At 39.2% G+C, this 17,297-nt stretch overlaps 2 protein-coding genes across 2 annotated transcripts in view; both read left to right on the forward strand.

Annotated features, from left to right (window-relative positions):
- The window catches only part of LOC106730305 (rho GTPase-activating protein 20-like), a 67,134-nt gene that overhangs the window by 30,035 nt on the left and 19,802 nt on the right, over nt 1-17,297 (forward strand). Inside the window, exons 4-8 of the mRNA XM_032470519.1 lie at nt 3,199-3,348; nt 10,398-10,439; nt 11,347-11,431; nt 14,314-14,391; nt 16,551-16,617. Coding sequence (XP_032326410.1) covers nt 3,199-3,348; nt 10,398-10,439; nt 11,347-11,431; nt 14,314-14,391; nt 16,551-16,617 — 422 coding nt within the window. The remainder of the gene's footprint in view (nt 1-3,198; nt 3,349-10,397; nt 10,440-11,346; nt 11,432-14,313; nt 14,392-16,550; nt 16,618-17,297) is intronic.
- Nucleotides 6,478-8,155, forward strand: LOC102516104 (protein-tyrosine sulfotransferase 2-like). Its single transcript, XM_032470518.1, is given in 2 exon segments — nt 6,478-7,504; nt 7,507-8,155. Coding segments are annotated over 2 exon segments (1,419 nt in total). The 5' UTR covers nt 6,478-6,508; the 3' UTR covers nt 7,930-8,155.

A 17,297-nucleotide genomic window follows, 5' to 3' on the forward strand; every position in this document is an offset into this window, starting at 1 on the left:
AGGTACAAGAAGCACATGGGATACTTCCAAAACAAAATGATACCAAAGAGACCCACACCGAGACATGTCACATTAAAATGGGAAAAGTTAAAGAGAGCATTCTAAAGGCAGCAAGAGAAAAACACAGTCACATTAAGGGAACCCCCTTAAGGCTATCAGCTGATTTTTCTGGAGAAACTTTGCAGACCACAATGGAGTGACATGATACATTTAAAGTGCTGAGAGATAAAAACCTACAATCTAGGACACTCTACCAGCAAAGTTGCCACTCAGAATTAAAGGAGAGATAAAGAACTTCTCAGACAAGAAAACTAAGAGTTCATCAAAACTAACAACCCTAAAACTTGTTAGAGAGTCTTCTCTAAGTAGAAAAGACAAGGCTACAACAAGAAGTAACAAGTTAGCAGAATGTATGTGTGTATATGCATGACTGGGACATTGTGCTGTACACCAGAAATTGACACATTGTAACTGAGTGTACTTCAATTTTTAAAAGGAAGTAACAAGTTACAGAACAGGAAAAATCATACTTGTAAAGGAAAATACACAGTAAAGGCTGTGGATAATGACTTAAGTAAGATAGTATGAAGATTAAAAGATAAAAATTGTAAAAATCAACTACAACTAAAACAAACAGTTAAGGGATAAACATGAAGTTGTAAAATATGACATCAAAAACAGAAAATGTGGGGGAAGGAAGAAAAAATGTAAATCTTTAGAATGTGTTTGAATTTAAATGACTATCAGTTTAAAACAAGAAGATATAGATCAACATATATAAACCCCATGGTAACCACAAATCAAAAACCTACAACAGATACACAAAAGCTAAAAAAAAAAAAAAAGGAACACAAGCATTCTGCTAAAGAAAATCATTAAAGCACAAAAAAAGAGACAGAAAAACTACAAAAACAACCAGAAAGCAAGTAACAAAAATGGCAATAAGAGTGCATACCTATCAATCACTCTTTAAATGTCAATGGAAAAAAATGCTGACATCAAAAAATAGAGGGTGGCTGATTTGGATTAAAAAACAAGACCCTTCTATATGCTGCCCCCAAGAGACTCACTCCAGAGCTAAAGACACAGACAGTCTTAAAGTGGGGAGGAGGGTGTGGAAAAAGATATTTCATGCAAATAGAAAAGACAAAGCTAGAGTAGCAATACTCATATCAGACAAAGTAGATTTTAAAACAAAAGCTGAACAAAGACGAAGAAGGGAATTACGATAAGGGAGTTAGTACAAGAAGAGGGTATTACACTCGTTAACATATGTGTACCCAATACAGGAGCACCTAAGTATATAAAGTACATATTAGCAGACATAAAGGGAGAAACTGACAATAATACAATACTAGTAGGTGACTTTAACACCGCATTTACAATGGGCAGATCATCCAGACAGAAAATCAGTGCAGGTGCTTTATAAGAATGGCAATAACCAGGGCTTTTTATAGATACACAATGGTTATGAGCATAATAAATAAGCTTAAGTCCACTCTGCTCAAGTTCAGATTCTATCTCTGCTAGTTAAGTGGTTTGACTTTTGACAAATTACTTTAACTCCCTATGACATTTCCTTATCTATAAAGTGTTTGAGGATTAAACCAAATAATATGTGTTAAGTGTTTACAACAATGAATGGCAAATGGTAAGTTCAACAGATGCTGACCATTGGAATGGAAGTCGTTCTTCACGCTTTCAGACAGCTCCTTGTTATTTGTATAAGGAAATGGATACTCTTGGCACTTTATTGATCTAGGGAAGGATTTTTTCCAGATCAATAGACACATAAAGTGCCCACATGGTATCTGAATTATCTAATATAAAGAGAGGTCTGCATTAAAAGACACAAAATGTATGAAAACAGATATGGAAACACACTTTTCCTTCCAAAGTTTCATAGTGTCAGTTTTGTGTTACCTAAATAGCTGCCATTAAGAAATAAGATTTTTAAAAGAAAAAAAATATCTTCAGTTCAGTCTGCTTTATTTTAAAAAAAACTAATGATTCATAGTGATAAAAAATATTGAAATGAAATATAGAATGAAGCCATTGTGCCACGAAGCACTTCACTGTTACACTTAAGTGGTGTGCCCTACAGGAAGCGTAGATGAGGCTTTGAATCTACACTGTCCTTCGTGTATATAGTTCCTGCAAAATCCCCTTTCATTTTATAAATCCTGCCGAAGAGTTTTAGTTTTAAATATCCCATACAGAGTTTTAGGGGTACTTTCCTGTAAAGTATCTTGGATTTCGTTTTAGCTTCTGGTGTTTCCACAAATGGCTCTGAATGATAGGAAATACACAGGTTTCCAGAATATTCTCTTAATCCTTCCCAGGGCCTTCCATTTAAGCCTTGGGTTCATTATGAGCATTAAATCTGTGAACTAGGCTAAGAGATATAACGGTTTCAATACCAAGGTTCTAAGGAGGTTTAGGTAGAAATTGTCAAAAAGCAATTTCATTGCCATCTTAAAGAAGATCAACTTCTGGGTCTCCAGGGATAAATATTAATTGTATCAATTACTTCTTAGTATTTTTTTTTTCAGTTTAATGTAGAGTCTATTTTTAGGCTACAGTTTTTCAATTTTAGTCAAAATATATGGGGAAATGTTATGGACAAAATCTTAAGAAAGGAAATTTAAAATAATATTTGCTTCTAAAGATTAGAAAATCTTATAACTGCCCAGTTGGAAATGCATTATAAATTTCTGTAATTAATTTCAGGTTATATATTTTAGTGTATCTATTGCTCTTAAGATGAAAATTTTACAAGTATTTTTTTAAATAATTTTTTTTTACTCTTTTGTTCAACCACTAAAATATTTTTGGAAGTAAGCAAGTTATAAATAGTAAATGAATCAATTTTTTGTAACAGCAGCAAGTTTAAAATTAGGGGTTTTGATCCAAATGCAATGCTCAGTATAGAATAATAAAGTCACAAGGTTATGATTATTTCCTGTCACAAATGCAGACATTAGGACTAATACACTAAACATCTCAAAGGCCTTTTTGGGCCAAGGTAGCCAACCGTGTTACCATTCATCGTGGTAGGCACCAAAGATAAAAACAGTGAGTAAGACATTCTTTGCCCATGATTAGTGAGAACTGTCCTCTTATCACAAATGCAGAAGTTGTCATAAAATTTAACAAGCCAAATTACAAGAAGTCCTTGTCTGGTTTTTATCTTTCTAGATACAACAACGACCTTAAGATACAAAATAAAATAAAATTAAGTGACATGTGGACGGCAAGCTGTGTGGATGAAGTGGGAGAAGACAACACCAGCGCTGCGAGGTCCTTTGTCCTGGGCTGGCCCACCATCAACTTTGTGGTCACTTTCAGGTGAGCGCCGCGGTCGGTCTGTGGGCTGGCTGCTGCAAAATCCCGTCAGCTATGGAATGTCCAGGGTGGAAGGAAAAAAAATTAATCAGATTTTGTTCCAGTTTTGTTCTTCTGATTTTTTAAAGGAAATATTTTCTTCTGATTGATCTGTTCTGAAGCCAGTAACTCATCTTTTGACACACCCCACTGGAGGCTCCCGTATGCCTTATATTTTTTCCCAAAGAGCTTTTTATTAAAATATGTGAAATATATTGGTAAATACTGAGAACTCTTGAAATCATTATCTTGGTTTGAGCGGTGATTGCTAAAGGGGCTACCAAAACATCTCAAGCACTGTGGAAGAGGAGGGGGTGGTCAGAGCTCTAGGACCCCCTCTCCAACATCCCCTTCACTCGTGGTCAGGTATTGTTTTATATGCTGAGCTTTCAACTTGGCTTTTCAAACCACTGAAGCAGACCTTTACTGAAACAAATTTTATAAAATTCTCCAATTGAGTTTGAATAACTGGTTTATACTCCCAAATTTTCTAAAAAAAATTAATTATAGAAATGAATTTAATGTCATGAAATAATGTGGTTCCTGAATTGTATATCATGTTCTGATTTAGTGTCTATAGAGATGTGACAATCAAAAGCAAATATATGATACAAGGAGTGAAAGTCAGTTTCCTAAAACTCACTCCTTGGTGGGGATGGAGTTGGAGAATGTATGAATAGAGAATCTTTGTGCTCTCATCCTGAACATGCTCAGCTGGCACTTTTCACATCAAGGTGAGCTGACCAGGACTCTTAACTTGTGATTTTGAACAACTGCATCCTCAAGTCCAGTGTAATGTTGAAAGCTTGAAAGAGCTGGTTTTCATCTCATGCACACAATGTTTTTCTTTCTGCTTCTTCTCTCCTCACTACCATCAAACTCCTCAGGCATCATCTTAAAGCTAGAGAACTAAAAATTTTTAAGCTACTAATTATCTGATGAAGGAAGAGCATGCCATGAAGTTCTGTTATGCACCACTGGCCTACCAAAAGATTTTAAGAACTTATTTGGAAGAAAGCATGTGTTTGTATCATTCTCAGCATATCTTCTTTTCCATGACAGATTTCTCTAGACATTATCATTTCCTATTGTTTAATCTCCTTGGAGTTTACAGCTGAAAGGAAGCGATTTCAAGTGAGGGCTGGGACTACGTGACATCTTTAGTTGAGTAGTTTTTTCATGAACCTTTTTTTTAAGAAGAAGAGAAAATGTAGAAACAAGTTATACAATACATTATAATTCCTGGAAAAGTACAGCACTTTAACCAAATGGTTAAGTTAACATTACTAGTGATGTTGTGTGAATATCTGCCCCTCGAAGAGCAATTCACTCCTGTAGCATCTCTCCCCCAAACCGTAACCTCAGTCTAATCATGAGAACAGAATCAGAGATGCTCAAATTGAGGGATGTTCTGTAGGGTTACCTAACCAGTAAGCCTCAAAACTGTCAAGGCCAAAAAAAAAAAAAAAAAAAAAAAAAGGAAAAGACATAGAAATAGTTACTAAGGAGATATGATAACTAAATGCAATGTGGTATCCTGGATGGATCCTAGAACAGAAAAAAGGACATTAATGGGAAAACTGTTGAAATCTGAACAGTCAGGATTCCTGTAGAGGAATCGAAAGCTAGGAGTGAGGTATATAGACTTTCTGTACTATCTTTGCAGTGTTTCTGAAGATTTTAAATTATTTCCAAATTAAAAGATTACTTTTGTTTAAAAAAAAGTAGTGTTGAAGAGTTCAGACCCTAGTTTGGCAGAGTGAGGTCTCAACAAACAGACTGACCACTCTACAGATAACAATTGTAAACCCTAAGCAAAATATAAACAGCAACAAACTACCTGAAGGTCCTGAAAAGTAAGCAAAAATTAGCATATTTTGGAGAAGAAATGAACCTTGGAATGAGGCAGCAACTCTAGGTGAGTTTCCTGTTTTTAAGGCATTAGCTTGAGGGCAGGCTGCAGGCACATGGTGGTGCAGGAAAACCAAGCCAACAAAAAGCTGCAGTCTTTCTGGGCTCAAGAACCAAAGTACAGAGTCTGGGTCAGCCACCACCACAGGAACGTGAGGGGGGAATTCTCAAAAAGGAGAGTATCAGCAGAGAGAAGCTCTAGAATTTTTGTTTAGACTGTGCCCCAGCTTCTGGCTGAAGGCTGAACCGCACATGCATGGAACAGACTTAAAGCAGTCTGGAGCTAAGGCTAAAAAAATTGAACCGAGGTGCTGCTCAACACAGGTGAGATAAAGTTTTCAGCTTGAGTCTAATAAAGTTAGTTGTTAAAACAAAAACATCAACAGTATTTAGCAAATATAACAAAGCTCAGAGTCTCCAAAACAAAGCATTCCTAATGTCCAGAATGCAATCTAAAATTTCTTAACATATGAAAAACCTAGAGAGGAAAAGATAATAAATAAAAGCCAGCCCTCGGATAATTCATATGTTGGAATTACCGTAAAAGAACTTTAGGCGGCCCCGCCCCCGGCGCGGGCATTCCCCCCCCCCCCCCCCCCCCGGCCGGGAGGCTGGCGAGCAGCCAGTCGCTGCGCGCGCGGCGCTTTCTCGGCGCGCCTCGCACGGGCTCAGCCGATGGACAGTCTTGGGCAGCAGCTGCGAAGGCTAGAGCCCAGGGAAGAGTGCGCCCAGGGGAGGTTCCCAGCTGCTTTCCCTCTGCCAAGTCGCCCTGCTTTTCTTCTCAAGCCGCTCTCCAGGCCTCTGCTGTCTCCTACTCACAGCTGACCTGCCCGCTTTGAGCCGTTTTCTCCTGGTGGCAGAGATGGGCCCCTCGCCGGGTCCTGTCAAAGGACAGTGACCAGCTTGGCCTCAGCCTGCTCTGACCCAGGCCTGCCGCTCTGGCTGTGCAATCCTGGGCAAGTTGCCGCTTCTCTCTGAGCTGCTTGCTGGGCGCAGGGCATCCCTACCCGAGGTGGTGGAGAGGACCCCGCTAAATGGTGCCTAGAATAAGCTTGAGCAGAGTACATGCTCAGTAAACGTAAAAACGCCACTCAGTGCTTGGTTTTGAAGTCCTGTAGCCAAATTAAGGATCAGTCTCAAGCGAAACTTAGGCGAGCCCCAGGGACCTCCCTCTGACCTGTCGCTGAAGCACGCCCCCCGCCCCAGGCCCAGCATGCGCTTGTCGTTGAGGAGGGCACTGCTGGCAGCTGGCTTCGCCCTGGCCCTGGTGCTGGCGGTCCAGCTGGGGCAGCAGGTGCTGGAGTGCCGGGCGGTGCTGGGGGGCCCGCTGGGCCCCTGTCGGACCATGCAGCCGGAGCAGGAGGACCGGGTGATGGTGGGCGCCGACCACATGGAGTACCGCTACGGCAAGGCCGTGCCGCTTATCTTCGTGGGGGGCGTGCCCCGGAGCTGCACCACGCTGATGCGCGCCATGCTGGACCCCCACCCCGAGGTGCGCTGCGGCGAGGAGACCCGCATCATTCCCCGCGTGCTGGCCATGCACCAGGCCTGGTCCCAGTCTGGCCGGGAGAAGCTGCGGCTGGACGAGGCGGGCGTGACGGACGAGGTACTGGATGCCGCCATGCAGGCCTTCATCCTGGAGGTGATCGTCAAGCACGGTGAGCCGGCCCGCGTCCTCTGCAACAAGGACCCCTTCACGCTCAAGTCGTCCGTCTACTTGTCGCTCCTGTTCCCCAACTCCAAGTTCCTGCTGATGGTGCGGGACGGCCGGGCCTCCGTGCACTCCATGATCACCCGCAAGGTCACTATCGCCGGCTTCGACCTCAGCAGCTACCGCGACTGCCTCACCAAGAGGAACAAGGCCATCGAGGTGATGTAACCTCAGTGCATGGAGGTGGGCAAGGACAAATGCCTGCCCGTGTACTATGAGCGGCTGGTACTGTACCCCCGGCGCTCCCTCAAGCTCATCCTCGACTTCCTCGGCATTGCCTGGAGCGACGCCGTCCTGCACCACGAGAATCTCATCGGCAAGCCCGGGGGCGTCTCCCTGTCCAAGACTGAGCGATCCACAGACCAGGTCATCAAACCCGTAAACCTGGAAGCTCTCTCCAAGTGGACTGGCCACATCCCCAGGGATGTGATTAGGGACATGGCCCAGATCGCCCCCATGCTGGCTCGGCTCGGCTACGACCCCTATGCAAACCCACCCAAAACTACAGCAATCCCGACCCCATTGTCGTCAACAACACACACCGGGTCTTGAAAGGGGACTGTAAAGCACCAGCCAATCTGAAGGGCTATTTTCAGGTGAACCAGAACAGTACCTCCTCCCACTTAGGAATCTCACGATTTCCGGATCTCTGCAAATGGCTTTGTTGCCGGAAGAGAAGAAACTGCATTCGAGTGGAAATCGAACCTCTAATCCAAGCATATTGCTTGCTGTTAATTGCCAAATCAGGACTGCTTGTGAGAAATGTATTTGCGTATATTTGCAAAAAGCTGAACATTGAAAACTTAACCTTAAAGTACTCTATTTTAGGACACTCCGGGGTAGAGAAGCAACAGTGTGGAAGAGTTCGGCTTTTGAAACTTAAATATTTTATATGTTTCCCCCTCGAGAACTTTTTCTTTTGAAGGAAGGGATTTTCCATCCTCCTTAATTTGCAGGACCACCGTGGTGGCTTTGTTTGCCAGGACAAGGCCCGCCACCTGTGCCTCTCCCACTAACCCTTAACTTTTGAATTCAGAGAATCTATTTAAGAATTTAATATATGAGGCTTTCTTTGATTCCTCCTCAGTTCTACTCAGTTTCACAGAGGAAAAAATATATATATTATTTGAATCAAAAAAAAAAAAAAAAGAACTTTAAAGCAGCTCCTATGACTATGCTCAGTGGGTAAAGGGAGAAGCCAATTAAAATGAATGAAAAGATGGGAAAGCTAAGCAGAGAAATAGAAAATATTTGTAAAAGCCAAATGAAAAATCTAGATCTAAAGTTGTAATATCTTAAATTTTTAAAAATCCCCCCCTGTAGCCTTAGTTGCAGAGTGGAAATGAAAGAGAAATGAGTCAGTGAATTTGAAGGTGCATTGATAGAAATTGTCCAATCTGAGGAATAGAGAAAACAAAGATTTTTTTAATGCCTTGGTGCCTAGGAAGAAGCCTCTGCACCTGCTCCTTATAACAGTTTCCTCTAGGGTCTTCTGTTTCCTTAGGCACCTCAACTGAATGGCACATAGTTCCCAGCTAACTCTCAGGGATGGTAGACTCTCAATCACCTCCCAAATTTGAGGGGATCTTCCCAGACTATCTTCCCCTTTTTCTTTCTCTAAGTTACACTGCTTGCTTCTCTCCTGGCTCTTATCTTAGGTGTTTATGAAACGCTGAAATAACCTTGATTTGGGAGTACTTCTGTTTTTAGTTCTACAAAAATGCCTGAGATTAGGAATTACTAGGCAAGGAGAAGCCCTGAATTCCTGCATAGAGCGAGAGCTAGGGGAAGATGCAAGAAGATTACCAAAGTAATCTCAGTGAGTTAACTTGTTTGTTCATAATTTGTTTATTTTAAAGTAAAGTATGCTATATATTCAAACAATGGAACACGATGCAGCACTGAGGACGAATGAGCTAAAACCACATGCAGTAAAATGGATAAGTCTCACAAACACAATGTTAAACAAAAGAAGTCGGGTATAAAACTTTGCATGCTATATGGTTATATTTATATAAAATGCCCAAATAAACAAAACTGTTGTGTTTTATTAGAAGTCAGGATAGTAGGAACTAGTGCCTGAAAAGGAACACAAGGAAACCTTCCAAGGTGGTTTTCTGTTTCTTACTCTGGGTGCTTGTCAAACGGGGTGTGTTCAATTTGTGAAAATTCTTCAAGCTGGACAATTAATCATTGTACAAGTTCTCTCTGTGTATCTTATATGTCAATAACAAGTTAAAAGTTTACAATACTGATTGTTTAAAGGGACAGTTTTATTTAATTGCTTTGAAAAGGTACAAGTCTAAAGAAAAACCTAATTTTTTCAACATAGATTTTTTTTTGCCAAATAAATGCAGTATTTGACATAAATGAACCTAGAAAATCTTCTGTTCGGAAAAGGAGAAGGCATCAAAGATTGTAAGGGACTAAGAAAGATGAAAATTTGTCAGTGGCAAAGAGATATAATGAACTTTCTGATGACCAATCCTGGAGATTGCTCATGGAGAAAATTGTTAAACAACAGAGTTAGGAACAAGTTACAAATATTGTTAAGTGTATTTTCCTGGAGCAAGAAAGTAATTGAGGTTTCCAACTTCTTGAAGATTAGAAATATGATTTTAAAAGCTACTGAGTAACAAGACTATGTAGAAATAAACTTTAAATTATTTTTAACTTTAAGAATTAAATACAGCAGTGACTTCAGAAAAATTATTAATAGTAATTTAGTTGTAAATAAGTTGATCTTAATCAGAAGATTACAGTAATTAAGAATAAGTTTTCTATGAACTAAATTACTGAATTATAGTTCTGCCATATGTATAGAGAAATAAATGTTTCCTTTACTGACAGCAAACTGGTTTCTGAGCCAAGATATTTCCATCAGTATGCCAAATTTCTCCTTAATCTCTTTAATCTCAAATTAAGCATATTTTCTGTTTGCATGGCACTTAAAGCTACAAAAACACTCTTGAGATAATTAGCCCAGTTTTACAGATGTGGAAACCGAAGCATAGAGATGTTAAGTGATTTGCCCATGATAATACATCTTAGATATATTTTTGAAGCCAGGTGTTGGAATTCCAAATCAAGTACTTTTTCCACTATAAGGATATTACTTGTAAGAGAGCCATAAAGTAAGAAAGTGGATCTTTCTTGGATCCTTCCAAGAGGTTTTAGTTAAAAACTAAAACCTGACTGTGTAGTTTTTCCTAATGGGGATTTTCACTTCTGGGTTCTCCAGAACACAGTTTTACCCAGGGTTGCAGCAGTACCGTCCACCCCCGTCAGCAACAATGGGCTGCTGATATTTTGTCTGGATTGATGCTCTTAATTTGTTAGGATAAGTGTTCTATGTGGTTTAATTGTTCTCTCCCATTTTCTTTCATTGCAGTTCTCCAGAACAAAAGGGCAAATGGCTCTCTCTCCTTCAGAGGTATTTTTTCAGTATACATATTTTTAATCTTTCAGGTGTAGTTAAACGATTAAATTCTTCTCTGCAGGGATGTGCCGCAAACTATTCCTCTTCCCCTTAGTAGAAATTGTTTGTCCTCAGAATAATCTGAGGTTTAGACCGTATGCCAAACTATGTGCTGTAAATAATGTTCTCTCATTACATGTACTTCTTACTTTCTAGGAAGGAGAACATTGAGGTCTGGATCATGTTAGACAGAATTTAGTTAATAATCTCTCCCATCTCTTTCTTTGTCTCCAACCTGTCACTTGCTCACAGTTTCCTCAAAGCGTGTGTTAAGTTTCCACACATGGAGGGCTTTCTGCTGAGCACCTCAGAATTCAATTATCATCCCTACCTCTGAGCATACAGACTAAAATGGTCAACTTAGATCCATCTCTGATTCCCGTGGACCTTCCCCCTTCCTCCCTGCTCCCCCTTTCCAAGCAGTGGAGATAACCAAGATGCACACTCCCCTGGAGAGCTCAGTGAGAAGGGAAAGGCCACTGCTTTGGTTTGATCTAATAAAGTGTTACAAATGCTCCTGTGCCAATGAGCCAGGTTCTGGGCATGTCCAGGGAAGGCAGGGAAGCTTTGATGATAAAACATCACCCAGAGGTGCCTTAACCTGACTCTGCTTCTCAAGCCTTGCTTGGAATGGACCTTCTCTGTTCTTTTTTGTGCCCATGCCTAATGTCCTGAGAATTTTTAAAGTGATCTTCCAATCCATAATGTAATTTGACTTTGCTGAGTCTTTCCACCTGTCTTTTAAAAAACAGCATATAAGTATATTGAAAAATATTAGCAAAAATAGATTGATTTAAAAATAAGCCGTTAGGAAAATCCATCTGACTCCGTGTTGTTTTGGATTGTTGTTGCATTTGATTAGATACATCAATCTAGAGAAAGAGAAGGACTACCCGAAGAGCATTCCGCTCCAAGTCGTCGCCAAGGACGTTGGGAATTGCACCTGTGTAAGTGTTTCTAAGCCAGAAAAAATTAAGTTCCAGGTCCCTACATAAGGCCGAGCGCCATGGATAAAAGAGAGACAGGCAGGTAGACAGAAAGACAGACAGACTGTGTACAGTCTACAGAAGGTAGGCATTTAGAAATACCATGTGGGGAAGTACATTTTCCTGGGTGTATGTATATCTTTGTATAAGTGACAAGTAACCCTAGAGAAAATGAAACAAGAGAAATTCTTGTTAACTACAGTGTTGAACATTGATGCTTGGAAGGATATTGCCTGTCAGGTGTCTCTTGCCTTCCTCTGGCATCCATGCTTCTCTGGGTCCGTCCAAAAGCCGCTGCAGAGGCTTGTTGTAAAGCCATTTCCATAAGGAGATATTTCCTATTAGTATTAAGCAACTTTTTTCCAACTTGTCACTACTTAAGTAGAGATAAGGAGAGACTGGTTTCGGAAAGTTCTCCATTCTTTGAGTTTTTAGGGATTGAATCCCTCAGGTTATTAATAAATGGATGAGCTGGGAGAGATGGTATTTTTAATGGATCAGCATGTTTCTTCCTCACAGTTGTTATCATATTGGTCAAGAAAAAATTCAGTCTATTTAGCCCTAGTCATTATGTGGAATGTGATGACTGAAATACAGCAAAGTGCCACCATGTTATCAGCGATGAGCAAAACGGAAACATGAATATTTCCGTGATACTGTGGATTGTCACACGTCACAGGAGCTCAAGATCACACAGAGTAGTTTTGTGTGTGGACAGATATGTAGTACAAAATAGTTATATTTTGGGCAAAAGTTATGCAAAGGTCTGATACTAGTGCCAAATGCCACTGCTTGAGGGAAATAATCAAATTTTTCTCTTCTTTCACTTCTCTTCTAAAACCAGTTCTTTCTCAAGGACACACTTTCCATACACTGCAAGTGTTGGAAAAAAATTTTCAAGGTATTTTTCCATGAAAATCCTGAATGTAACCATCTGCCATAACCACTGAACGAAAGCCAGCAGGAAAACGGTGGTGTTTTTTCTGCCCCTTACTTTGCTACAGAAGGTCTGTGCAGTCTCACACCATAAAAACTTGAGTGGTTGAGTTACCAGTGGATTTCACTTAGCTTTATTTTTATATCATATTGTTTGTGGTCGGGTTGGGTGCTCTATTCTATCACTAGACCCTGGTGAAGTCCATGATGGTGCAACACACTGTCCTTTGCTCTCTGAAGTTGTTTCATGGCAACACTCTCCTTTCGGGGAGCCCTGCTGCCAGAAAGAGTGATTCCCTCAAGCAGGAGTGCATGTCTGAGAGTGTTCTTTATCCTTGGCCTTCAGTTATGTGCCACCTGCTAGTGACTTCTGCTAATATAGAAAAAATAGCCACATTTTCAGTTTTGTCTCTTTATTTTGTGTACTAGCCAAAGAAAACTTATCTGCTAAAATTCATTTGTTTTGTATACCAGAGAGGCATGCGGGGAAAAATACACATCCTATAATTACTGTTTCGAGCAGATGTCTCTAATATTAAGAAAAGTCATCGTCTTAGAAACCAGATAGATTGCAGGTGATTATTAGTATTACAGGATAGACGCTTCACTTTACAAAAGATTTTATACTGTTTCTTTATATGAAATGGAGAGGTTTTTCAGACTTTAAAGTAAAAAAGCAGAAGCCTTTCATGATAGTTATCTCAAGTTTGCAAAAACATCTCTGCCATTCTGGTAGAAGGTGAACACTGAGCCCTCCCTGCTGGGTTCTGAGACACTTCTGCATAAACCTTGGAGCTGCAAGGAACACAATTTGAAATCAGTTAACAAATTTAAGCAATTTGTCATGTCAAGTAATTGGCCCATAGAGAAGAAATGCTCTATAACAGAGGGATGAGTGATGAGTTATCAGTGGCTTTCACTTAGCTTCATATGTATACATCATTTTGTTTCTATTTATGCTGCCTTATCTGTGCCATTTAAGCCCTGTTGGGGACACAGCCCTAATTGCTGATTTATCTGATCATTGTAACATGTAGAACCTACCTATAGTAAATACTTACTTTTTATAGCATAGCATTGTCTTATATTTAAGTAATGTCTTGGAATTCAGTGAACTTTATAGATATTTCAGAATCTTGTTATTCTCTTTGTTGTGAACTGTACTATTAAATAGTCATTTCTCACCGTGGTTTAGCACAGAGCTGTTACAGATACCCTGTTTAATGGCAAAGCTGGTAACAGGACTGAGCTTTCTGAAATGTTCAGTCTCTTCAGTAGACTCATTGGTTTTAAGGCCACTCCAGATTTCAGAAATGAAAATTTCAGTAGCCGCAGCACCTGACATAGAGAAAGTGCTCAATAAACAGTGGGGCTTTTTAATGCTAAACTTGAAATGTCTTTTGTAACCAGTTCTAGTTCTGATTTTACCTAAACTGACTTTTTACCATGCAAAGAAATAAAAACCCACACTGTGAAAACAGTACACAAGAAGAAATAGGAATTAATCCAGCGCAGTCCCTTCTTTACTAACATGTTGCATTATGGAAGTAGTCATGGGCTGGGTGATCAGCCTCACTGATTTTTTTTCTTTTGGTTGGGAGGGTGATTCATGTAATCTCTCTGAAATATTTTATTCTTTTTCTGTCTGGCTTAAGGTCTTATGTTCTGTGAGCCACATATTCTTTATTTTAAAAGAAAGAGATGCTGTATTAAAAGGCATCATATATAATAGGATGAAAATAAATTATAATCAAGGGTTTGTGTTCTACTTAGGCCATGTACTTTACTCTTTAAACACTTTAAACTAAGATTTGCCTGTAGATAACCATTTGACGATAATTATTTGTCCACCTGTTTTAAAATTCTCTATTTATAGCTGTGTTTTTCTATTTCTTTTTTTTATACAGTCTAAAACTATAACAGTAACAAATACAGATACTGCAAATGACGTTATCAACGCGGCCCTACCAATGCTAGGGATAACTGTAAGTTACTCTGCTAGACATTCTTAATTAAAAACAAACTTTGATACTTTAGGTTCATGTAAATATTATCCCTTCCATCATAAGACAGCTGATTACTAGAGATACTAAAGTTCTGTTTTGTCCCCAAAAATGTAGAAAATAGGGACAGTAGATTTTTTTATTCTTTTTGAGGGTTTGTTTGTTGTGTAAGATTCTTAATAACCTCCTTCCCCATTCCTCACTTGTCATTGTATGACTATTCTTTCCCTGTTTCCTGTCTTAGTTCATCTTTGTTATCTGTTATTCTCTTTATTATCCCAAAATTCAATTCAGTCTTAGGATGCTGAATTCTGAAGGATTTACTCTATAGAATTTTTACGTAAAGAATATATAGCTAGAAACCATATTCACTGGCTACAGGTTCAGAGGATAAGAAGGATGGTGCTTCTGATGAACTGGTAAATTAAAAAATAAGCTTTGAATTAGATCATGGATTTGAAGGCCTCACACCACATTTTTGTTAGTGGAGAAGATTGGAATGTTTGAGGATGAGGTAGGGAAAGAGCATTGGGGAGTCCCATCTCCTCCTTACCGGTGTATAAACACCACACAGTGGGTCCTTGTATTAAAGTGAATGACTTTCAAAAGGATGGATGCCAAAGGAAACACTTGGACAATACCATTTCTTGCGTGAGATTCTCTATACATATGAAGACACAGTGATACTATGACGTGACATGACATATATTTAAGATATGTCATAGTCTTAAGTATTTTGATTTGCTTGTACACATTGCTATTGTTTAGCCCTTAAGAAAGAATCAAAATTTAGAATGAGATACCTGATTTATTTTAGTTCAATTTAGAAATATATTTAAGGTATAATTAAATATATATGTGCTGAGTAAAGCAGGCCCCTCTGCATAGATTTCTAAGCCTATAGAATTATACATTGGAAGAGAGTGAGTAGCTTGAGGGAAGGAAGGGAGGTTAATTAATGACATGACTCATTTTCTTATTTATGCTTTTCTTTTGGATAAGTGATCAGTCTCATCACACCAAAAGTATTTCTATTCAGTGTGGGATTAGGAATTGAGTCTCTCTGGTTATACTGCTTTAAGGAATTATTAATGTGTACGCTACCCTACATGAAAAGAAAGGATTTTTACTAGATTGCTCTTCCTGTTTGCAATAAAAATGTTTGACTAGAGGATAGGAAAGGAAGTGACAAAGTAGGGGAGGGGACTTGGCAGGATGGTCTCCTAGCCTGTTCCCTTCATTATAAGGTCAGGGTCATGATTTTTAATCAGAAGATAAAGGCAAGAATATTAAATATTGCCATTCTGTTCTGACTTCATTTTAAACATTTTTGCTTTATCCTCTTCTAGAGGATACAGCAAAGTCTGTATAATTTGATATTATTTCTTTCAAATGGGATTTTTAGTATTACTGGGTTGTAATTCTGCTAGTGAATGGTTTCATTGTTTCCCATAACTGGGCCTGTTCTCTAGACAGAATTCTTGTCCTTTCTGTCCCCAGGACTGGACTTGCCCAAAATAAAGCCAGCGCACACTGTGCCAACTACCTGTCTCCTCAGAGCCCCTTGGTCAGTCTTTTCTTTCCACTCAGGAGCAGCTGAGTTAATAATCAGACTTTGAGACTTTACTTTTTCATCACAGACACAGCAGTGTTGTGGTTTTCTGGATAACAAGGTTGTCTTTGCAGGGGCACGTTGGAGATTAATTCTAGTGTTTGCTAACAAGTACAGAGACCTAACAGAAGTCAGGACTCTAAATAAGATCGATTAACCTTTTAGTAAACCAGGAAGGTTTTTTGTTTTTTGGGGGTTTTTTTTGTTTTTTACTTTACAAAAGGGTGTGTATGTGATTTCCCATTCTGTGGGCTACCCATAATACTGAGAGCCTGATTCCACTGAAGTTCATGGATCCCTCGTCATCACTAGGGGAAAAGGCCAAGATTTTGAATCATCTGTTAGGGGTTAGAGGAGAGATGGGTTGTAGGAATCAGCATTGCCACCTTCAAAAACCATATCACCCCCATGAACCATGAAAGCATTTATAGTGGCCCTATGTTTTTGCAAAACATAGAAATGCCAAAAAATATGTCTTTGTTCAGTTACCAGGTGTGAGAGGATGATTGTTAATTCTTTTATCTCCAAGGGCTCTGAGAAAGAGTACAAATTATGGGTGAATTCCAGCAAAGAGGAGGCACCATACCCACTTATTGGTAAGTTTCTGTGAAACTATAAGATGGATTGTGTTTTAGTTATAGTTCTAAATGTCTCAGAGAGTTGGTCATACAGTCCTAAATTTAAATACTATTAAATAATAAATCCCATGTAATATTCATTTATTCATTTAATAAATACATATATCAAGTATGTCCTATGTGCAGATAAATGATAGCTCTTCAAGTAACCAGTGGTGTAGAGGGGAAGAGAAATGTAAATTTTCCTTTCTTTTTTTTTTTCACTTTACAAATAGACCTATTTTTGTCAAACCTTTTAAAAATTTCTTTCTAAGAGAAAGCAAGATGTGCTGGAATCCCATTTTCCCTGTATATTTATTTTTCATATTGAGTTCTTGAATCTCCTTTCCTTTTCCTGCTGTTTGCCTCTATAGAAAACCTTCTATGATCCAGTCATGCCTCTTAATCTATCAGTGAGTATTTAACACCTGCCCTGTACCCAGATCTTTGCTAGGCATCAAAAAAGAAAATGAAATTAAACCATTTAGATTCCTAAAAATCTTTATTGACTTATTTAGCAATAGGTACTACCCTACCAACTAACTACTTTGCTATTTCTCTAGCCAAACTTCCCAGCACCTGTTTTGAGGAATTACTGGAAAATAGGTCACATCTCACCTTATTTAAATCATTTAGCTATAAAAATATTTCTTGATCAG

This window comes from Camelus ferus, chromosome 30 (genome assembly GCF_009834535.1).
Source record: "Camelus ferus isolate YT-003-E chromosome 30, BCGSAC_Cfer_1.0, whole genome shotgun sequence".
Taxonomy (NCBI): Eukaryota; Metazoa; Chordata; class Mammalia; order Artiodactyla; family Camelidae; genus Camelus; species Camelus ferus.